Source organism: Catharus ustulatus, chromosome 6 (genome assembly GCF_009819885.2).
Source record: "Catharus ustulatus isolate bCatUst1 chromosome 6, bCatUst1.pri.v2, whole genome shotgun sequence".
NCBI lineage: Eukaryota > Metazoa > Chordata > Aves > Passeriformes > Turdidae > Catharus > Catharus ustulatus.
Window position 1 is genome coordinate 315,885 of NC_046226.1, and position 23,716 is coordinate 339,600.

Here is a 23,716-nt window from a genome sequence, read left to right on the forward strand (position 1 = left end):
GGGACCTCGTTGATAGGTTTGGCAGTGACATTCACTGCTCAGGTCACAGCTACTGCTGAGAAGTGCAAAACTGCAAACGATTCAATTCCCCTGATCTCTTGTATTTCCTCATCAGGAAAAAACCAGGGAAGGAGCCATTTGGGTACCGAGTCACCATCCCTGAGAGCCTCGAGGATTTAGGAATGTTTGGTCTAGAAAAATTCTGAAAGCAGCCACTGCAACCTCCCCGCCCAGCTGTAAGTCCCTGTGCAGGTCTGAGGAGCATCAGCCCCTCACAGAAGGCTCAGAGGCCTCATCCCTCCTCCCATGATGAGCTACTTGCTTCATATCATGTTCACTTCTGTCCCCCCTCATTTGAAAGGTTCTGCAGCCCTTGGGTCATTAGTTGTGGTTGTGATCATCGTTAGGCTGGGGCCTGAATTCTCATTTCTGCAAATCCTCATTTCTGCTTCACTTAATTGCTAGATCCTACATTGGGTTTTTATCAGTTTGTTTATTTACTTTGTTTTCCTGGGCTACTAAAACCCTTACCATCATTCATTTTTTGGGAAGGTGGGGAACAAAATGCTGAAGCAGATTCTGGGAGAGCCTGCTGCAATAATTTCCAGATGGTCGAGTCCTGGAGCATTTGTGCTATAAAATACAAGTGCCTGGGAAGAATCCCCCTGTGCTCCTGGAGCAGGACTAGCTTTGTCAATACCACCAGGAATTATCCTATTCAGTACCTTGTAAACACAGTCCAATCCCACAAGGGAGGCCTCAAAGATTCCAGGTCTCTTCCACAGCCAATTTCAGACTCTGGAGAGTGAGAAAATCACCACATAGATGAAAGATTACTTGGCAATTATTTCTAATTCTTCTGCCTAGAAAATGAAAAAACAATTGCTGTTATAGTCAGTCAGAGTTTCACCTTGCTGGGAGATGGTTTGAGCTGGGGGCTGCAGAAGTGGCAATCCAAAATCCTTGTTTGGTGTAGCATGATCGGTGTCTGGAGCCTTAAACCAGAGCACCTGCAGCACCTCTCACTGCTCAGAGAGCTCCTTTTGCTCAGATCCCACATTCTGCTCCCAGGAAGTGTCACATGTGCTCCTTCAGCTCCACGTTCAGAATCAACTCTGTTTCTGTCCCTGGGGAGGGGACAGGTGTGGCTCACAGGGCTGGGGTCACCCTGCCCAGCGTGTCCCTGCTGTGCAACCGGGGCTGGGACCACAGTGGGCCAGCTGGAAGGGACCACAGTGGGCCAGCTGGAAGGGACCACAGTGGGCCAGCTGGAAGGGACCACAGGGGGCCAGCTGGTCCAAGCTCTGTGCTCCAACAGGGTCATCCCAGGCACAGGCACAGCTCTGTGTCCAGGGAGAATCCTCTGCCAGCAGGAGCCACCCCCATGGGTTTTCCTTGGCATTCTCCTGGCTCTCAGTCTGGGGCTGTGGCTGAGAAAAGGGATGGCAAAGAAATGTCCCTGCACTGTCCTGTGTGACACTGTCCCTGGCAATGCAGGGTCCAAGACACTGCAGAGCTCACATCCTGCCAGAGCACTGAGCAGGTCTGAGAGCACAGAGCAGGTCTGAGAGCATGGAGCAGGTCTATGAGCAGCAGCCTGCAGGCACAGGTCCAAGCAGCAGCTTCAGTCCCTCCCATCCCATCCCATCCCATTATCCCATCCCATCCCATCCCATCCCATTATCCCATCCCATCCCATCCCATCCCATCCCATCCCATCCCATCCCATCCCATCCCATCCCATCCCATCCCATTATCCCATCCCACACCCAGCCTCTGTCCCTCAGCCCAGCGCTGCTCAGGGCAGATCTCTGGGCTGGGCTGTGCTCACAGCTCTGAGCTCGGCAGGGAGCCCAGCTTTGTGTCTCTGCTGCCTCACACACATCTGCAGATCCCTCCACACTGGATTCCCAACAGAGCAGGTTATCCTACCACAAATGTAACCATCCAAATTACACTTCCCTCTGCTTCCTTCGGGATTCCAGCCCAGAGGAGACACTTGAGAGAGTCCTTGACCTTCACGGGTCTCTTATGAATCATTAACCTGGAAGATGGATGGGGAGAGATCCTGCAGCCTGGCAGAGCAGCTCTTGCATTTCATTTCTGTGTGTGTACCCCAGCTGCTGCTCTGCTCTCTGCCTGGCTCTGTAACACTCCTGCACATGGCAGCAGCACAGCAAAGGTCGGCATTCCCATATATCTGCTCGGTTTTACAATCCCTGCCCTTTATCCTCACACATTTACATAATGTGAGTATAATGGAGATGCACAATCCTGCCTCCCGCTCCAGAACCTGCAAGTGAGTTTGTCACAGTGGCTGCTTCTTTAAAGAAATTATGTTGTACTCATGTGTAACCTCTGGGGATCGCTGACACCCCCTTCAGGTACAGCAGTGTCTCATTTAATCTTGTTTTCCTTTTTTTCTTCAATGCTACAACCTCTAATTTATGTTCCTAGGTTGTAGAAAACTCTTCCCTTCTTGCAGGGCTCTCACAGAGCACCCCCCGAGGGCATGGCTACCTTACACTGAGGCTTTCCTGCTCGTGGGAGACATTTCTGGGGTGCCTCAGTGCAGGTCAGCCCCTCAGTCCCAAAGGATTCCCTCCCTGTGTGAGGCAGGAGAAGTGCATCTCCAGAGGAGCACTGGGGTGGTTCCTGTGTCCCTCCGTGTGTGAGGCTGGAGAAGTGCATCTCCAGAGGAGCACTGGGGTGGTTCCCTTGTCCCTCCCTGTGTGAGGCTGGAGAAGTGAATCTCCAGAGGAGCACTGGGGTGGTTCCTGTGTCCCTCCCTGTGTGAGGCTGGAGGAGAAGTGCATCTCCAGAGGAGCACTGGGGTGGTTCCCTTGTTGCAGCTCTGCCAAAGCTCCTGGACTTTCAGAATTGGTGGTTGCAAACCAAGAGCCCCAGTTTGGAAGCCTGGTGGGTTTTGGGGCTGCTCCCCCATCCCTCAGGTCCCAGCCTGTGCCTTGTGCCATCGCCGTGGGCATGGGCTGGCACGTGGCCACTCTGGGGGATGCAGAGGGTCACAGCGACTCCCAGCACCATGGCTTGGGCTGGGAGGGACCTTAAAGCTCCTTTCAGTCCTGTCCATGGCAGGGACACCTCCCACTGTCCCTGGCTGCTCCAACCTGACCTTGGACACAGCCACCAACACCTGTGCCCCCATGAAATATTGGGGTAAAGAGCCCTGTGAGCACCCTGAGTGGGAGATTGCTGCACATGTGAGAGGGGAGCTGAGCAAAATTAAAAGAAGGTTGTTTAGCATTTCCCTTTGTGTGACTAAACATGGAGTGCTGCCTGGATGTGAGATCATTTGGGATGGACAGAAAAGAGAGAGGAGAAACCGAGAAATGAGATAAAGAACACAGAGACAGGGATAGAAATGTGGTTCATTCCAGCAGCAAGATTAATAATGAATTCCCTGCTCCTGATGTGAAAATGGAATAGGGCTGCTGCTGACAGCAATACATCTTGAAAAGAAATCCCCCATGATTTCCCATTTATTGCCTCCTTGATAATGTGACCTACCAAAGTGTGTTACTAATGCACCAAAGTGTCACCAATGTACCAAAGTGTGTCACCAATGTATCAAAGTATGTCCCCAATGTACCAAAGTGCCACCAATGTACTAAAGTGTGTTACCAATGTATCAAAGTGTGTCACCAATGTACCAAAGTGTGTTACCAATGAACTAAAGTGTATCACCAATGTACCAAAGTGTATCACCAATATACCAAAGTGTGTTACCAATGTATCAGTGTGCCACCAATGTACCAAAGTGTCACCAATGTACCAAAGTGTCACCAATGTACCAAAGTGTCACCAATGTATCAAAGTGTGTTACCAATGTACTAAAGTGTATCACCAATATACCAAAGTGTGTTACCAACGTACCAATGTGTTACCAGTGTACCCAAGTGTGTTGCCAGTGTTCCAATGTACCAAAGTGTGTTAGCCATGGTTCCAAAGTAGCTCGGGTGGCCACAATCAGGAAAGGCTGAGTGTGATGTGAATTCCTTGAAGAAATGTTTCCCTGGGACACAGCTTCAGTTTCCTCTGTGCTAGAACTTGACTGGGGGTTGTTGTGGGTGCTGTGGAGAAAGGGCACTCTCAGATCATCACCCTGAGTGTGCTGGATGTGACAAAGGGCACCCTCAGATCACCCTGAGTATGCTGGCTGTGACAAAGGGCACCCACAGATCTGGTGTGCTGGGTGTGAAGGGGAGCTGGGAGCTGCTGGAGCGTGTGCAGGGGATATCACTGCCCCTCACAGGTGGGGCACCCCTTCTCCTTCCTGTGTGCCTGGATGCTTTGACTGCTGGGCTTTGTCTATTTATGTGTTTTTTACCCTCAAAATCTCTTCTGAGGTTTGAACATTCCCAGTCACAAACAGTTCAACCTCTGGAAGCACCAGGCAGGACTGAGCTGTGAATATCCACAGGGTTTATCCAATTTAAACCTGGCCCTGAGGATCACAGAATGTGCCCAGTCTGGCTCCTGGCCACCCAGGGCAGGGAGCAAAGCCGTGGGGTGAGGAGGGGAGAGCTGTCCTGGGAAAAACAGCAAGGGGAACCTTCTCTCTGTGATGGGGAGAGGAAAAGAACCATTTCCCGGGAGCTGTTACTGAGCTAGTCAGCACAAAACACATGTGAATCCTTAAAATACACAGACCAGCAATGGAAAAAATGCAGATACATGCTCCCGAATGAGCAGACTCCATTCTCCCCTCAGAAAAGTGCCTGCCCAGTTTGAGTAGACTCCATTCTCCCCTCAGGAAGTGCCTGCCCAGTTTGCCCATTCCCAGAGTCTGCAGTTGCCTGACACTGTGGGAAGCTTTTTTTAATGGTGAACAACAAAGCCTGGATCATTATCTGAGCTCTCATTAAGGACCTGCCAGTGGGACTCTCCAATGGATTCCATGGCTGTGTGCAGCCCAGGGTTCTCCTCACTGTGCCCTGGAACACAACCCTTCCCTGAATCCCTGCCTGGATGCACAGTTCCACACTCACTGTTCTCAGGTGCTCTCTTGAAGCCAGCGTATTTCTCTGCTGCAGATTTCCCTGCTGCTCTCTCAGCCCCAGGAGCTGGATGCTCCCAGGCCCTGCACTCCCCAGACAGGGCTCCAGCTCCTGGCTGCTCCCTGGGGCTCCCTCCCCAGCCAGCTGTTCCCAGGGCTGCTGAAGCACAGTTGGGAACCCAGATATGGGAAGGGGAAGAAGAAATGAAATCTCTTTTCCTTAGGAAAGGTTCCCAGCCAAGATCAGGAATTGTGTTTCTGATCACCTGTGTCCTGCCTGGATCATCTGTCACTGCCTGGAAACGATTTTACCGAAGCCAAAATGATCTTTGTGACCATCCTGTCTGTTCCTGCTCCCAGTCTATCCCAGTAACTCCTGTCACTGTGTGGGAGTCAGAGAATGTGTCCTGGGCTGTCACTGGTGACACGTCACCCTCCGGTGGACACAAATCCTCCCCCAGACTGGTTTGGGTTAAAGGGACCTCAAATCCCCCCAGTGCCCCCCCTGCCATGGCAGGGACACCTCCCACTGTCCCCAATGTCCAGCCTGGCCTTGGACACTGCCAGGATCCAGGGGCAGCCACAGCTGCGCCAGCCCTGCCCACCCTACCAGGGAACAATTCCTGCCCGAGATCCCACCCAGCCCTGCCCTCTGGCACTGGGAACCATTCCCTGTGTCCTGTCCCTCCATGTCTAAAATGTCCTATCACTACATTGTCTCAGCCCGTTAATTATATATGGATAATTATTTATGTATATATGTATTATATATGTATTATCTACAGTCTCTTTTTTTTTTTTAATTTCCTTCTACTATTTTTTTTTCTTTTTTAATTTCTGGAAATTGAAATCCAGTCTTTTCAGTCCTGTTCTGCTGTGCCCAGCAGCTGCAGCCCAGTGCAAGGCACAGCCAGACTTGCACCCTCCTGGGCTGGAGAGGAGCACACAGAGCTGGGAATGTTCAGGTTTATTATTTGAAATATGCCCATGAGTTTGTACAATGTAATGATTTGAAAATGCCATTAATTTCCAAATGTGCTGCCTCCTTGGAACTCAGGAAAATGAGAAACAAGAAAAAGAAGAAGATTTAACAAATGCAATTAATCTGGAATTGCTTGGCAGGGTAGAATCGCCATTGATGTATTTAACAAAGAACTAATTAAACCAAAATGCAAGCTGAAATAAAAGATGTTATGTAATGCAAATAGCGCTGATTAAAAACTGTAGCCTCGAGAACTCAGGCTGTGTAGATAAATCACAGACACGTGTTCGTTGTGTAGAGATCAGGCTTGAACAGCATTCCAGCCCCAGAGGCGAGCACGGATTTCATGGGAGAGTGTCCTTTGGAACGCTTTCAGCCCCAGGGTCTGAATGATTTGCACTGAGCAGGTTCCTGGGGCTGGGCTGGGTCCTGGCAGGGGAAGAGCCCACCCTGGGGAGGGAGAGGGTCAGGGGCTCCTTGGGGCTCCATGGGGCTCCTTGGGGCTCCTTGGGGCTCCTTGGGGCCCCCCAGAACATTCCCAGGGTCCCTCCCACGGTCTGGTCAGGACATTTTGGGGTGAAAGTGTTTCTGTGAAGGGGAAAGGGCCTGAAGGGAAGCAGGACAGCACTAACATCACCAAGGCAGCTCTCGTGGGCTCTGGAGCTTTGTGCAGGGCACGCCCAGAGCAGCGTTTCAGTGTCAGCCCCACCTGACCCCACTGCCACCCTGCTTTGGGCTCATCCCGAGCACAGGGTCTGCCCCAGGCTGCCAGGGCTGCAGGATCCATGTCCTGCTCCTGTGCCATCCCTCAGGAGGATAGAAGGATGCCAAGAGAAGGTGGAGTGTGGCTGAGGCAGCGTTTCACCCTGGAGCTCGCTGGCTCTTGGGACACTCGGCCCTGGGGACACATTGGGGCTGCTCAGGGGCTGCAGGCCCTTCCTTCCCTCTCCTCTCCTGCTCCTCCTGCCTTTGGCTTTACTGGCTGACGTTCTTCTCCCCCACAGAACAGCCCTGGGGTAAAGCAGGACTTGCTCATGTGTGGATGCTGCTGTCCCTGTGCAGTGGTGGGCCAGGACAGACTGACCACTGCCCTGAGCACTGACCACTGCTGCACAGCACTCACAGCTCTACTCACAGCTTGTTCTCAGAGTGCAAAACCTTCAGAAAACCCCACATGCCAGGAACAATGTCCTGTCTGTGTTCACCAGAGTGTTTGGAGTCAGGCATTCCCTGCTAGACCCACGCTGGATGGTGTGAGGGACTCATCTGACCCCTTTCCAGGGTCAGGAATGGGCACCTGGAACAGCTCTGGCAGACAGGACGTTGAGGAAATACTGAATTTCAGAGATAAAGAGAATGCAAACCTTCTGGGGGCAACAGGAACGGACCAGAGCATCCCCTGCTCTGCTCAGATGGTGCTCAGCTGTGTTTGTAATTTCAGCTCAGAGGATCTCTGGATTTGATGTTTCGACTCACTGCACCCAGGCCACAGAATCAATATGAATTATCAGTAATTTTCCAGGGCTGGATAAATGTCATTGTGATGTGGAACTAATCCCTGCCTTGTCCTTGCCCGTTGGGTCAGCAGCGTTTGTTTTAGTGCTCGGAGGTCACAGTGATGTGCTGCTCCACGGTGACTCGTGTGGGGCTCCGGAGGGGTGGCACTGGGGGAGGGGGTGGCACAGGGGGAGGGGGTGACACAGGGGGAGGGGGTGACACTGATGGAGGGGGTGACACTGATGGTGAGGTTGACATTGATGGAGGGGGTGACACCGATGCAGGGGTGACACTGATGAAAAGGGTGACACGAATGGAGGGGTGACAGCAATGGAGGGGTGACACCGATGGAGGGGGTGACACCGATGCAGGGGTGACACTGATGAAAAGGGTGACACGAATGGAGGGGTGACAGCAATGGAGGGGTGACACCGATGGAGGGGGTGACACTGATGGAAGGGGTGACACCGATGGAGGGGTGATGCCGATGGAGGGGGTGACACCAATGGAGGGGTGACACTGATGCAGGGGGTGACACCGATGGAGGGGGTGGCACTGATGGAGGGGTGACAGAGATGGAGGGGGTGACACCGATGCAGGGGGTGACACCGATGCAGGGGGTGACACCGATGGAGAGGCTGACACCGATGGAGGGGTGACACCGATGGTGGCACTGTCAGCAGTGGCTGTACAGACCTGTGGAGGCACAGCAGGCCCTGCAGTGTCACCTGGGCTCACACAGCCTCGGAGCAGGTGCTGCCAGGGCTGATGTTGGGTTTGTGCCCCCGATGGGTGTGCCCAGGGCAGCCCCTGTGCCAGCTCCTGCCTGGGCACGGTGGAGCCAGAGCCCCAAACCCCCGAGCTGCCGGGAGCTGGGCGCTCCAGCTGGGCCCTGCTCTGTGTCCCAGGGGAGCTGAGCTGGCCCAGCCTTGTCCAAAGGCAGCGGGGCAGAGCTCTGGCAGGAGGGCACGGATCCTTTGGGTGGGCACTGGGCTGTGCCAGTCTCACATCCCAGGGGGATCCTGCAGAGCTCCCTGCAGCACCACAGCTCACTGAACGCTCCAGGAGCAGTTCCAGGAGCCAACTGACACCGAGGGACTGAGGATGTCTAACCTGGAACTGGAGCTCATCTGCATCAGACTGCTCATTAAAAATGGATGGATTCATCTGATGAGGATCAGGTTCCTTGTGCTGGGTGCAGTGGCAGAAACAAGCCTGCTCTCTTCTGGCCTGCTCTTTCCTCCATGTGCCACTCCTCTGTTTCTGTGTACTGAACACACATTCATTTGGCTTTCTCACCCAAATTCTCTCCTGTTCATTCCCCTTCAGGCAGACAGTCTGAATGCTTTCAATAAAGAAAGGAAGCAGCTTGGTGAGAGCAGCTCCTTGGTGATCCTTGGCCCCAGACTCCATGGAAATTCCCCTTGCCAGCTGCTTTAGGTGCACTGTGCTCCTCAGGCCCTTTTTCTTTTGCCCACCTCCCATGCCGATGGACATTTCAGTTTTGGGCTGGGCCATGTCCTGTGCCGCTGCTGGCCCCAGGACGGAGCAGGTTCAGGCTCTGTCCCTGGTCCTGTTTAAGGGGCCATTCCAGCCCCAGGCTGAGGAAAGGCTGCTCCGGTGTGACTGAAATACAAAAGATGGGCTTTGCACAGAAACATCGCAGCTGCACTTTATCACCCTGTCCAGCTTGGTCTGCAGAAGCAAAGTGATGGGCAGATGTAGAAGATACCAAGTTCCAGTGGCACTTCCTCACAGAAATTTATGGCTCAGCTGTCTGTGTCCCATGCTGATGGAACACTGCACCATCACTGTTAATATCATTTTGTAGGTGCTCTGGCCAATCAGAACAGCGCAGGGTTCAGTGTTCTGCTGCTGAAGTGACAGTAAGGGAAAGGAAATATTTCTCCAGAGATGAAAACTGTTTAAATCTCAGATTTCTATGCTTTTGTAATATGAATTTCTCACAGCTTAAACATTCCCAGTCCTCCCCAGGCTGATTGCTGACTGTCACCACCCTGCACTCACAATTCACACAACCCTTTGTCCTTGGCTTGCTCGCTCAGGTTGGAGGATGTGCAGAGTGTGAGGGGGAGATGCCAGGGGTGCCTGGAGCTGTGCCCTGAGCTCTGTCTGAGCCAGCAGGGCACTGACACAGCTGCCACTGCAGAATCAAAGCTGCTGGCAGTGGCAGACAGGGGCTGGCTGTGCTGTGGAGCAGCCCTGGTGAACCCGGGGGAGGGAATCACAGAATCACCTCAGCATCGTTTGGAAAATCCCTCAGAGGCCACCGAGCCCAGCCCTGCCCACCCTGCCAAGGCCACACTGACCCCTGTCCCCAGGGCCACATCCACACGGCTGTGAAACCCCTCCAGGGATGGGCACTCCGCTCCTCTTGCTCCTTTTTTAACCTCTCCATTTTGCTGCTTTCCAAGGGAGACGTTGTGCCCGAGTTGTGCCTGGGGATTCCCTTCGTAGGTGCTGTGGGTGTCTGTTCCTATTAGAAATGGTGCAACAAATCCAAATTATGTGCAGCACTGCATCAACTCCGGGCTGGAGCAGGAGCTTGCTTTTGTTTTTTCCATTGCTTTTTGATTTTTTAATTTGTTTTGGTGAGATGAAATGTAGAAAGAAGAAAGTGATCCTAAAGGAATTATGACTCATGGAGATTAGATAAATAAGACAACTACAAAAGCCATGCTAAAAAGCAGTTTTGCATACAAGGCCTAAAAACTGTCTGGTGGTTTGTAATTCCATCATGTGAAGGCAAAGCTGTTTCTGAGACAAAGATTTGGGTAATAAGTATGCACTTGAATTTTAGTTAAGAAAATAATATGTCCTGAGGGTACGCATTCCTGCAATCATTTCGCATGCATGCCGTGTTCCTTCGGAGACGAGGAGCTGCTGTTATGTGACAGCTGACTCCATAAACTCGGAAAATTAATAAGAGATGTTCCTGGAGCATGAGCTTTATTGCAAGGCCAGGCTTGGGCCGAGGCTGCTGGAGGAGCTGGGGCAGAGCCGTGCCCGGCTCTGAGGGAAGGCTGGACCAGCCCCACACACACAGCCAGAGCCCACCGAGCACGAGGGGCGACAACACTGGGCTGTGATAAAGGGCAGAATGATGCATCCTCTGGGAAATCACAAAAGCAATTTGTTCACCAGTTTTGCTACTGAGCTTTTGTCCAAAAAAAAGAAAAAAAAGAGTTGAGCTCTGCTTAGCAAATGCTTTTGTTATTCCAGTAATGGTTTTTGTGGGAATTGAACAAAAACCAAGTGACAGGAGTTAAATGGCAACTTGAGAGCTGGTGGTTATTGCTGCAACAGGGAAAGGGCTCTCAGGTGACCCTCTTCCTTTGGAAAGCTCTTGATCCATGGCTGAATAAAGCATGAGCTGGATTAACTGAAGCACAGATGTTCCCCCAGGAGCCCTGTGGGGTGTGTTGGATGGTCCAGCTGGCGGTGGGACCCTCCCCTGGCACCCCGAGAGCAGGGTCATGGCCCAGGGTCCCCACAGGGACCTGGTGCAGGGGGACAGACGTGGGGAGCCTGGCAGGGCACTGAGCCCCAGCGCTGCTCCGGACACAGGGCCAGCATCTGCCCCATCCCAGCTCAGCCTGGAGCCTGGGTGGCACCAGGAGGGGAGTGAAGCCTTGGGTTGGGCTGGCAGTGAGCCCCAGGCTGGCGGTGACCCCTGGGATGGCAGTGTCCCCTGGGCTGGCAGTGACCACTGGGCTGGTGGTGATCCCTGGGATGGCAATGACCCCTGGGTTGGCAGTGACCCCTGGGCTGGCGGTGACCCCTGGGCTGGTAGTGACCCCTGGGATGGCAGTGACCCCTGGGAAGGCAGTGACCCCTGGGCTGGTAGTGACCCCTGGGCTGGCAGTGACCCCTGGGTTGGAAGTGACCCCTGGGCTGGTAGTGACCCCTGGGCTGGCAGTGACCCCTGGGCTGGCAGTGACCCCTGGGCTGGCAGTGAGCCCCAGGCTGGCAGTGACCCCTGGGCTGGCAGTGAGCCCTGGGCTGGCAGTGACCCCTGGGCTAGCAGTGACCCCTGGACTGGCGGTGACCCCTGGGCTGGCAGTGACTCCTGGGCTGGCGGTGACCCCTGGGCTGGCGGTGACCCCTGGGCTGGCCGTGAGCCCCAGGTTGGCAGTGACCCCTGGGCTGGCAGTGACCCCTGGGCTGGCAGTGAGTCCCAGGTTGGCAGTGACCCCTGGGCTGGCAGTGACCCCTGGGATGGCAGTGACCCCTGGGCTGGCCGTGAGCCCCAGGTTGGCAGTGACCACTGGGCTGGCGGTGACCCCTGGGCTGGCAGTGACCCCTGGGCTGGCAGTGAGTCCCAGGTTGGCAGTGACCCCTGGGTTGGCTGTGACCCCTGGACTGGCGGTGACCCCCAGGGCTGGTGGTGACCCTGGGCTGGCAGTGAGCCCTGGGATGGCAGTGACCCCTGGGCTGGCAGTGACCCCTGGGCTGGCAGTGACCCCTGGGATGGCAGTGAGCCCCAAGCTGTCAGTGACCCCTGGGCTGGCAGTGACCCCTGGGATGGCAGTGACCCCTGGACTGGCAGTGACCCCTGGGCTGGCGGTGACCCCTGGGCTGGCGGTGACCCCTGGACTGGCGGTGACCCCTAGGATGGCAGTGACCCCTGGGCTGGCGGTGACCCCTGGGCTGGCAGTGACCCCTGGACTGGCGGTGACCCCTGGGATGGCAGTGAGCCCCAAGCTGGCAGTGACCCCTGGACTGGCAGTGTCCCCTGGGCTGGCAGTGAGCCCCAGGCTGGCAGTGACCCCTGGGCTGGCAGTGACCCCTGGGTTGGCAGTGACCCCTGGGCTGACGGTGACCCCTGGGCTGGCAGGGAGCCCCAGGTTGGCAGTGACCCCTGGGCTGGCAGTGACCCCTGGACTGGCAGTGACCCCTGGACTGGCAGTGACCCCTGGGATGGCAGTGACCCCTGGGATGGCAGTGACCCCTGGGAAGGCAGTGACCCCTGGGATGGCAGTGACCCCTGGGAAGGCAGTGACCCCTGGGATGGCAGTGACCCCTGGGATGGCAGTGACCCCCAAGCTGTGCTCCCCAGTGCCACTGCAGGAGTGCCCAGGAGGGCAGGGCTGGCCACCAGCACCAGCAGGGACGTGCCCAGTTGTGGGCTATCCTCAGCCTTCCCTCTGCCCGAGCTGTGTGCAGCAGGAAAATCGATGTGATTCCCAGGGCCCCTGCGGAGGGGCCGAGCCCCATCGCTCACAGGTGCAGTGCTGCATTGCAGGTGAGGGGAGCGGCTGGGGCGGGGAAAGCCTGCCCTGGAGAGACAAAAACAGCCCGGAGCAGCGGGACTGAGAGCTCCAGAGGTAGGGACTGCTGCCCTGAGCCTGCATTGCCAGGAGGGAGAAGGGTTAATTATCAGTGACCCTTAACGAGGTGTCTGCTGCAAGCAGCTCCGTGCTCCAGCTGAGGGCAAGGGAAGCAGCCTGTGCTGGGGCAGGGAGCTCTCCTCAGCCTGGATTTGGTATTTTGGGTACTTTTGGTATTTTGGTATTTTGGGTACTTTGGATGTTTAGGTACTTTGGGTATTTTGGGTACTTTAGTACTCTAGTATTTTGGTATTTTGGGTATTTTGGGCACTCTGGGTGTTGCACCACACCCCATGCTGCCCAGGCTGTAATTCCCAGGGGAATGCACTCCTGCCATGGCCTGGGGAGCCGGGGAAGCTCCATGGGCAGGAACCCCTGGGACAGGAGAGGGTTTGGAGTTCTGGCTCCCAACCAGCTGGTGTTGAGTTACCAAGTGAACAGGAAATATTTCCTGTCCTCCTCTCCGAAGTGAGCCATGCCTGAGGCTCTGGAGCATCTTCCTGCTCACAGGAAAAGAGCGCAGAACACACAGGGGCTCTGCTCATTGCCCAGGCTGCCTCCTGTGCTTTCACACCTTTCCCTTTCTCCACTGCTCTCAGTTCTCTGCAGCTCCAGGTCACATCTGGAATATGGAGCAGGCCAGATGTGTTTGCCTTGTTCTCTTTGTTACCCTGCAGCTGGCAGGAGTGGGAGCCCTTGTCCCCTGAAGTGTGGACAGAGCAGGCACTGCCTGTGTCCTGGTGTGAGAGCAGAACCCTCTCCTGCAGCACTTGACCCTGCTTTGGGTGATTTTCTGAGGCTTTATTGAATTCTGGCTCTGATTAGCAGAGAGAAGGATCCATGCCAGGCTGTAAATGAGCAGGTTGCAGCTCTGCTCTGAGCACTCACTGCTGTGCAACCACAGACCCTTCAGGGATGGGAGATGTGTCTCAGGCCTGCCTGGGCCTCTCTGCCTGGCTCGGCCTGAATATTTAAAAATACATTTACATATGTTAAGCTATTCACTGTTGCAAATACATTTAGCCCTAAAATTGAAGTGGCCACTAAAGATCCTGATGGATTTGAGAACATTCTGTCCGAGTTTCCAACACTTCTCCCTGTGCCAAAGCCCACTCTGTTTCCAGCCCTGGGGTCAGTGATGCCTTTGCCACCAAAAGCATTTTTAGCCCTTTGGAGGATGGGAAAACACGGGATAATCCCTGCATGGAGTAGTGATGGGAATACAGAGAATCGTGCTGCAAACTGCTGCAGCTCTAAGGAGAACCAGCACAGGAGGGGTGGGGTGGGACAGGGCAGGAGGGAACCTGGAGAGCTGCACAGGAGGGAGAGACTGGGAGAGAGCACCTGCACCCCTCCTGGGAGCTGGGAGTGTGCCCAGTGGGGATGGGAGTGTGCCCTGTGGGGATGGGTGTGTGCCCTGTGTGCCCTGTGGGGATGGATGCCCCTCCTGGGTGCCCCCTGTGCTCCCTCTGGGCAGCCTCAGAACCACCACTTTTTAACTGAATCTCATTTTTCCCCTCCAGCAACATCTTTTAATTGTGTTGTGGGTTTATTTGGCTGATTTTATCGCTATGGCCAAGGACCAGCGAGGTAGCCACAGGGCCTCTTCACAGAATCATGCTGGGAAGGACCTGGGGGATCCCCTGGTGCAGCCTGCCTTGCCCCAAGCACCTGCCCAAGCTGCAGGAAAGGGTCCAGACCCAGGAGCACTTCCCAGACTATTGATGCAGTGATTGGGAATTGGATGCACGGCTTGGGAATGGGCTGTGCCAGCTGCTGGGGCTCTGTGAGGGATCTCATGGGGAGGCTGGGATCTCTCAGAGCCCCGGTGAGCAGCCCAGGCAGCGTGAGCAGAGTTCCTTTCTCCTGTGGTGCCAGCCACAGCCAAACCCCTGGCTCTGGGGTGAGGAGCCCAGGGTGGCAGCACTGCCTGGCACGGGGTTGGGTTTGGGTTTGAGTTTGGTTTGGGTTTGGGGTTGGGTTTGGTTTGGATGTGGTTTGGGTTGGGTTCAGGTTGGGTTTGGTTCGACTTGGGTTTGGGCTTGGGTTTGGGCTTGGATTTGGATTTGGGTTTGGGTTTGGATTTGGGTTTGGATTTGGGGTTGGTTTGGATTTGGGTTGGGTTTGGGTTTGGATTTGGGTTTGGTTCAGTTTGGGCTTGGTTCAGTTTGGGCTTGGTTCAGTTTGGGCTTGGTTCAGTTTGGGCTTGGTTCAGTTTGGGTTTGGTTCAATTTGGGTTTGGTTTGGGTTTGGGTTTGGCTTTAGTTTGGGTTGGTTTGGGTTTGGGTTTGGTTCAGTTTGGGTTTGGTTTGGGTTTGGGTTTGGCTTTAGTTTGGGTTGGTTTGGGTTTTAGGTTTGGGTTTGGGTTTTAGGTTTGGTTTGGTTTGGGTGCTGCTGGCTCTCTGCTTACCCGCAGCTGTGCCTCCAGGCTGCCAGGGACAGCTCGCCCTGCTTTGGGGCAGCTCTGGGCTCCTGCAGGGCTCAGCCTGATCAGGATGCAGCTCGTGGCACGGCCTCTCTCCTCCTCCCAGCCAGCCATCCCTCACTGACTGCAGGACACAAAGATCAGGCCAGCAGAAGTGGTTTGCAAGCCACACGTGCCCCCAGGTCAGCCGCCAGACCACCAGGAAATGTTTATCCATCATCTGTATAGCAGAAAGGGGATGCTGCTGCCATGAAAATTTGTAAACTGTCATTTCCAGCAGCCTCCTACCTTCCCTGAGGTGATGGGTATCACCACGAAGGAGAGAATTTATCAGATTCACACTTGTAACTCACCATTACTCATCTTCCTTTCTAATTCCAAACCCCACGTCCTGATTTGAAAAATGGAAAAGTCGACAGGGCTGCAATGTCCACCTGCTGCTGCTCCTTTCCTTTAGCACCTCTCATGTGGAAACGCAGATTTTCAGCTGAATTACAGCTCATCAGGTGTGGGTGTGCAACAGCTTCATTTATTTATCTCAATTTCTCAGGAGCCAGCAGTAGATGAAATGGGAATAACAGGCCATGAACACAGCGAGGTCTGTGCCCAGGGCTCAGCTCTGAGCTGCTCCTGGATGGCCTGGGTGGGGAGGGCCCCACCAGGACACAAAAACAGAATCCCAAAGTGATTTATCTCAGAAAAGCCCTGGAACACCCTGCAGTACAGCCATTCCCCTTCACTGAGCCCTGTCCCCAGTGCCACATCCCCAGGGTTTAAATCCCTGCAGGGACGGGGACTCAGCCCTGCCCTGGGCAGCTGTGCCAGGCCTGGACAATCCTTTTGGGAAGAAATTTTTCCCCATGTCCTATACAAACCTCCTGTGGCACAACCTGCAGCCAGGACAGACAGAACATACAATTTTTAGCTAAATACTGAGCTGAGGAACCTCACTCTGTTTTTTCCATGTGATTTTCCCCCCACCTGGTTGCTTCTCTTTATGATGTGACATCTCCATGATTTCCCTTTGACCAGGCCCTGTCCTGGACCTTGCTGGGTGAGTCCATCCCATTTGCTGCTTGGAAAGCAGAGGGGTTTGTGCTTTATCTCTCTAGTACACATAATTCCTGTGCCAGGATGGGCTGAGCTCTGCAGAGCCCTCTGTTTGCCTTTGCTGCCTGTAGATGTATTTTAAAACACAAATCTCTGTGGTTTTACTTCTCCTTCGTCCTCACTCAGCCTTCCTGGCACCAGTGATGAGAAATGTCCTGGGACAGAAGTCTAAAATACTAATACACACACACACATATATATATATGTATATATATTTCTAGAACTGTGATCTGTGTATTTTCTTCTTCTATACACATAAGGAGATCTGAACAATGCAATAATCCTGGCACAGAAATAGATTTTAAAGTGCATAAAAATTTTGTCCATCCAAATTTTGCCTGTAACCTGATCCTGCATTCCTTTGCTCCCTTGAAGACGCAGAGCTGCCCATCATTTACATATCAGGCTTTCCATCTCCTATTAACATGTGTCTGCAAAGGGGAAGTATTATCAGAGAAAGGAGCAGCCTGTGAAAGCTTTAACATCTGCCCCAGCAAAGTTCCCATCACACCCAGCATCTGTTTCACCAGTGTAAGGACACAATGGAATCTGCAGGGCATTGTCCTATTTGAATTTTAATATCTTTTCATTTCTTGTTTCTCTCTTGTTTGCTTGTTTTTGAAAGAGTTGGCAGCACACAAACACGGGGTTGTAAATGAGAAAGTGAAAGATTTGTCAATACTTGCACTCTCAGGGGACTGAGGCTCTTTAATTTTAATTACACTTAAGTCAGGCTCCCCACACACCCTGTGCTGGATGTTTTTCTCTCCCTAATATTATATAGGGAAAAATGCAGCAGCATCTGGTGCCTTCCTGACAGCTTCAATTGATTGTAGCAGCAATGAGAAGCAGGGCTGGTCTGGAACAAGCCTGCATTGATTGCTGGATGGCACTGACTGCGTGGGGAATTTGAAACAACAGCAGGTTCAGGAGCCAGAGCCAAAAAGTGAAAAAGAAGCTGATGTTGGAGTTTCCAAAGGGTTTTGTCCCAGCTCTGCATTTTACCATCCTTCTGTGGTGCAGCAGTCATGGTGGATGGGATTTTCATTGTTCCTTTTATTTAGTTTTAATTTGCATGTTTTAAATTTTAACTAACATTAAAACCAGGTTTGTCAAATTTACCAACGAAACTGATATGTGTTAAAAGGGCTCCATTTTTTCTCAGAAAAACTGCACTTCTGACCAAAGTGATTAGATAAAGGACATTATCTTCCCTGCTATCTGTGCTGGCTAAATCCTCAGAGCATCTGAATGAATCAAGAAGCTTAAAATCCATTGTGTGATTTTATCACTAAGTACCTATTGTGTATCAAGTATCAATATCCTTGATGCACTCTTGTGAATCAAGATCTATGGTGTGGTTTTATCACAGTGTGGATCAGGATGTGTCAGGCCCTTCTTTTTGTTACAAAAAATACAGAAATGAAGGAGATCATGGATGCTCTATCCCCTGAGCAGCTGCTGTGTGCTCACATCTGAAGGGCATGTGGAGCTAAAGGGAGCCTGGGCATGGTGCAGCACCCCCACCCCAAATCCCTCTGTGCCCCATTCCCCTGCCCCCCTGAGACCCCCCTGAGACCCCCCTGAGACCCCCCCTGCCCTGGGGAACGGGAGTGACACCCTTTGAGATGCTCCCACCCCTCCAGGCAGCTCCTAAAGCAGCTCTGGGGACACTCACGGCATTTTTTACCAGTGAAGAACAAGGGATGGAGAGACAGGACACAGGGAATGGCTTCACTGCCAGAGGGCAGGGATGGGTGGGATGTTGGGAATTGGGAATTCCTGGCTGGGCTGGAATTGCCAGAGCAGCTGTGGCTGCCCCTGGATCCCTGGAATGTCCCAGGCCAGGCTGGACATTGGGACAGTGGGAGGGGTCCCTGCCATGGCCCTGGGGGATTTGAGGACCCTCCCAACCCGAACCAACCTGGGACTCTGTGATCCTAAGGGAAGGATCAGCTCAGACCTGGGACTGTCCTGGGCTCTGTGACCCTGCACAGTTCTGGAATCAGTGTCTGTGCAGAGCTGGGGCTTTGTCTCCATGTAACGCTGAACCTGAGCCGCTTTGTGAGCTCAGGCCCGTGGGGAGAGGCTGCAGGATTAAGATCTGAAATTTCAGCTGTAACCAGCAGTGATAGCAGCTCGAAGAGATGTTGTGGGCATTTTTATTATGTCATTTTCTGAAGTACCACGATTAAAAATATGCCATCCATTGTACATTGCAGCAGAAGATGTATGTGCCATTGATTTCTTTGTGCTTACCTTAGAACAGTTTATTCTGTATTATCTTTCCAACGAAAATGAAGATACAGAGAATCCAATGTGATTTTTTACTGCAGTGAAAAATCCTCCTCATCCTTTGAACCATCACAGGCTGGCATCCCACATCCCACCGTCCTTATCTTGCATTCTAATCTGAAATGTATTAGTGTAGGGTAATAATGGTTTCTTTTTTCACAGGACGCACATAAAAGGAAATGTATAAGCAACTTTCACTTCATTATCACTCTGCTATTTCAGCTGTGAATGGTCAATAGCAAAAAGAAAACAAGACTTAAGAAACAATCATTTTAATTTCTGTGCTGCCTCCTTTTCCAGTTTTATGCTCCTTCCACTCATTAAAAGCAGCACTTCTCCTTTTCTGATGAGAAGGATGCACTAATATGAATAACCAACCACCCTTCACTTACTGGTTAAACACTGCCCTGTCCCCACAGCTGGGGTAAATAAATTTGTCAGCTTAGAAAAGAGCCTTTTCCTGGTTTATTCTCCTGTAAATATCAAACCCTGGCTGCAGGAGCACTCAGTGCCTCTCTCACCAAGGGCTCCTCTGCCCCTCTGCCTGCCTGGCCCCCTGGCACAGGGAGGGGAGCTCCTGCCTGGAAACCCTCCGGGCTCTTCTGAGGGCTGGCTGTGTGGAAAAGCCTGTGCAAGGAAGAGAGCTGGGAATCTTTCTCCCAGTTTAATGACTGGAATTGTTTGGCTCTGTATTTAGTGAGACATTTGCATGTGTTCCTTAATTGTGGCCAATTTCTGACTATTATGGCTATTTCCTGTCCTTGTTCCTCTTTCCAATTTCTAAATACCACCTGAGGAGCTCATTTTCAATTGTCTGGTGGCAGGTTCTCCAACAGCTTTTGTATCCTTGGCTTGGTAGTGCTGGGTTTCTGGTTGGAGTCACTGAGCTCAGAGGGATTCCCAGCTTCGGTGATCCTGTGACCCTGTCATCCTGTCATCCTGTGATCTGTCATCCTGTGATCCTGTGACCCTGTGATCCTGTGATCTGTGATCCTGTGATCTGTGATCCTGTCATCCTGTCATCCTGTCAGTCTGTCATCCTGTGATCCTGTGATCCTGTGATCTGTGATCTGTCATCCTGTCATCCTGTCATCCTGTCATCCTGTGATCTGTCATCCTGTGATCTGTGATCCTGTGATCTGTGATCCTGTGATCTGTGATCCGTGATCCTGTGATCTGTGAGCCTGTGAGCCTGTGATCCTGTGATCTGTGATCCTGTGATCTGTGATCCTGTGGTCCTGTGATCCTGTGATCCTGTGATCCTGTGATCCTGTGATCCGTGATCCTGTGATCCTGTGATCTGTGATCTGTGATCCTGTCATCCTGTCATCCTGTGATCTGTGATCTGTGATCCTGTGATCCTGTGATCCTGTGATCCTGTGATCCTGTGATCCTGTTACCCTGTGATCTGTGATCTGTGATCCTGTGATCCTGTGATCCTGTGATCCTGTTATCTGTGATCCTGTGATCCTGTTACCCTGTGATCTGTGATCTGTGATCCTGTGGTCTGTGATCCTGTGATCTGTGATCTGTGATCCTGTGATCTGTGATCCTGCCATCCTGTGATCTGTGATCTGTGATCCTGTGATCTGTGATTCTGTGATCCTGTGACCCTGTGATCTGTGATCTGTGATCCTGTGATCCTGTGATCCTGTGATCCTGTGATCCTGTGATCTGTGATCTGTGATCCTGTGATCTGTGATCCTGTTACCCTGTGATCCCGAGGCTCTGTTCCTGGCCGAGGAGCAGAGAGGGATGGCCACAAGAGCTGATCCTTGCCAGGTCTGGGTTTGGCTGTCAGGAGCACAAATAAACACTGGGGAGGTGGGTGAGGCTACTCTGCCAAAGAGCCTGTGTGAAGGCAGGTCCTGGAGGTGGGACAGCGACTTTTATCGTGCCAAGGTCCTCCCTTGCACAGCTGGGCCAGGTGTGGAACAGCCCCCAGCCCGGGGAGGGATCAGGATATTCACAACTGGGGCTGAACGTTTTCATCCTTCTGATGGGACAGAGCTGACTCAGCTTCACTCACCTGGGAGGCAGCTCTCATGGTTTAAGGGTGGCAGAATGTAGGGGAGGTGTGGCAACACCCTTTGAGTTTGGAAAATATTTCAAATTTTGTTATTTTTCATTTTATGGGGTTTTTTTGGCCAATTATTTTGCCCCAGGCTGGACACTGGGGCTGGAGCACCTGGGACAGTGGGAGAGGTCCCTGCCATGGCAGGGGTGGCTCTGGGTGAGCTCTAGGGTCCCTTCCAACCCAAACCAGTCAGTGATCCTAAAATTCTAATCCTAAAATTCTAATCCTAAATGATGAAAAGGCACAGCAGTTGCACATCTGGCCTGGAATGGTTTGACACAGAACTCTCAAAATGGGACAGAAAAGACAATTTGTAGATTTTAAATGTTGCTCCTGCCAGAGGTGACACCAGAAGGAGCCCTAGGTGAGAGCTGGGACATTCCTGGAGTCACACACCAAGGACTCTTCCCACTTCCAGACCTGGCTCTTTGATTCTCACGTTCATTTCTTTAGTGTTTTGCCATTGTGTGTGGCAGTGGAGCAAGCATGATGAACTTCTTATTAAGGTACTGCAGGAAATTCCTGATTTTCTCTGAAAATGAGTTCAGCTTAGTGAGATACTGGATCATCTGGAAAATAAAGTTCTGGGCAAATGACTCGTCAGAAGGACTGATGAGGATTGTGAAGATGTAAAATATAGCAGCTCCTGTTCACAGGCAGCTGAAGGTGAGAAAAATTTCTCACATGCCTCACAGTTATTAAAATATCAAGTATCCTTCCCTGCCAATTATGCAACCCCTGTGCCACAAGGGCAAATTATTTTAATTATAGGATTGTTGCATATTCTGAGAATGTAATTTCTTTTGAAAATAAAATAAGCTGAAATTCAGGCATTACAGAGGGAAAGAAAAAGGTTAATTGCTCTGAGCTAGAGACTTGTGCTGAGGGAGGTGGGATGCTCGGAGAAAATTCAGCAGGTCTGGCAAAAAACCATGAACTCCAGTTAAATACAGGTTAGGTTGATTCAGTGCTGGCTTCTCACAGTTACATTACATTATTGAGAGGAAAGGGTCATTAGTGGCTGTCGGGCCAACAATGGGAGCAGAGAAAGGGAAAAGAATATTTGTGCAGCTGGAGCAGAGATGAGCAATGTCACCTGTAGCTGAGGGCAGTGCCCAGGTCGTGGTGCCCAGCCCAACGTTGACCCCTAGGCTGGGTACCCAGCCTGGCTCCGGGTTTAATTCCATGTTCTGGGGCTTTGGAGCTGCTCATCCAGCAGGGATGTTCGGGTCTGACAGCTCAGGCTGGTTTGGTAGAGGCTGGGGCTGAGGGAATGACCCTGCTGCAGGGAGGGGATGGAGAGGGCAGGGAGGGGATGGAAAAGGCAGGGAGGGGATGGAGAGGGCAGGGAGGGGATGGAGAGGGCAGGGAAGGGATGGAGAGGGCAGGGAGGGGATGGGGAGGGCAGGGAGAGGATGGAGAGGGCAGGGAAGGGGATGGAGAGGGCAGAGAGAGGATGGAGAGGGCAGGGAGGGGATGGAGAGGGTAGGCAGGGGATGGAGAGGGGCAGGGAGGGGGATGGAGAGGGCAGGGGGAGGGCAGGGAGGGGATGGAGAGGGCAGGGAGAGGATGGAGAGGGCAGGGAGAGGATGGAGAGGGCAGGGAAGGGGATGGAGAGGGCAGAGAGAGGATGGAGAGGGCAGGGAGGGGATGGAGAGGGCAGGGAGAGGATGGAGAGGGCAGGGAGGGGATGGAGAGGGCAGGGAGGGGATGGAGAGGGCAGGGAGGGGATGGAGAGGGCAGGGAGGGGATGGGGAGGGCAGGGAGGGGATGGAGAGGGCAGGGAGGGGATGCAGAGGGCGGGGAGGGGATGGAGAGGTCAGGGGGGAATGGAGAGGGTAGGGAGGGGATGGAGGCCCTCACTGGCACAGGTCTAGCACGAGGCTCCGAGGCCGTGACCCTGCTGGGGGCTGGCAGGGAGGCATGGGCAGGAGCAGCCCTGGAGCTCAGGGCCTGCACAAAGTGGGGCTGAGGGGAGCAGGAGCTGCCCTGGAGCTCAGGTGCTGTACAAGGTGGGGCTGAGGGGAACAGGAGCAGTCACAGCCCAACGTCTGGAAGCTGCTCACTGTCCCCTTCCATGGGATGGAACATCCTTGTCAGACAATGGATCCTTTATAATCTGTCTCCTTTGCTACACTGGGGAACAAGGATTGTATGGAAATATTATCCAGATATGCCAAATGAAACTGAAAGGGTTTTGCAGATACTGAAATCTTTCTCCTTCAGACGATGAATCACAGTTTAACCAGAAGAGAGGATTAAGCTAATATCTTTTGGGCCAGTAATGTATTTCAAAGGGCACACAAGCCACCGAGGTCTCCAGTGACTCTTTGTCTTACTTTTATTAAATACTTCATCACTCTAGAAAACACCTCAGAGCTTCTTACAGCCGAGGGTAGCTTTAAAATATGATAATATAATGCACCACAATGACATATCCATTTTACATCTCTCCATCCTGGCTGCAGAACAATGCTCATAGCTGATGTGTTTAGGTGTCTGCTCCTCATTCCCAATCCCTTTGGCTGTTCCCTCGAGGAGTCCCTTCACAAGGAAGTTTTACAAGGTACTCAGTATTCTAGGAATGCTTCTTTCCTTTCTGGGTAAATAATTTGCAAATATTGCCCAATTTTTGTTGGAGTGGCATATTCTATGCACAAGAAAATGCTGGGCTGTGTTCTGGGCACAGAATGGCTTGGGAAGGGAAAGGAAGGGACCTTAAAAGTGGGCAAACACCAAACTGCCAGGGCTGGGCATGGAACTGAACTGGGCAAACACCAAACTGCCAGGGCTGGGCACTGAGCTGGGCAAACACCAAACTGCCAGAATGGGCATGGAACTGAGCTGGGCAAACACCAAACTGCCAGAGCTGGGCACTGAGCTGGGCAAACACCAAACTGCCAGGGCTGGGCACTGAGCTGGGCAAGCACCAAACTGCCAGAATGGGCATGGAACTGAACTG

At 52.7% G+C, this 23,716-nt stretch overlaps 1 protein-coding gene across 1 annotated transcript in view; it reads right to left on the minus strand.

The window, feature by feature from the left end:
* Positions 1 to 7,595: 7,595 nt before the first annotated feature.
* The window catches only part of LOC116997329 (keratin-associated protein 4-3-like), a 50,406-nt gene continuing 34,285 nt past the window's right edge, over positions 7,596 to 23,716 (minus strand). The window contains exon 3 of the mRNA XM_033061863.1: positions 7,596 to 7,663. Within this exon, the coding sequence (XP_032917754.1) occupies positions 7,596 to 7,663 (68 nt within the window). The remainder of the gene's footprint in view (positions 7,664 to 23,716) is intronic.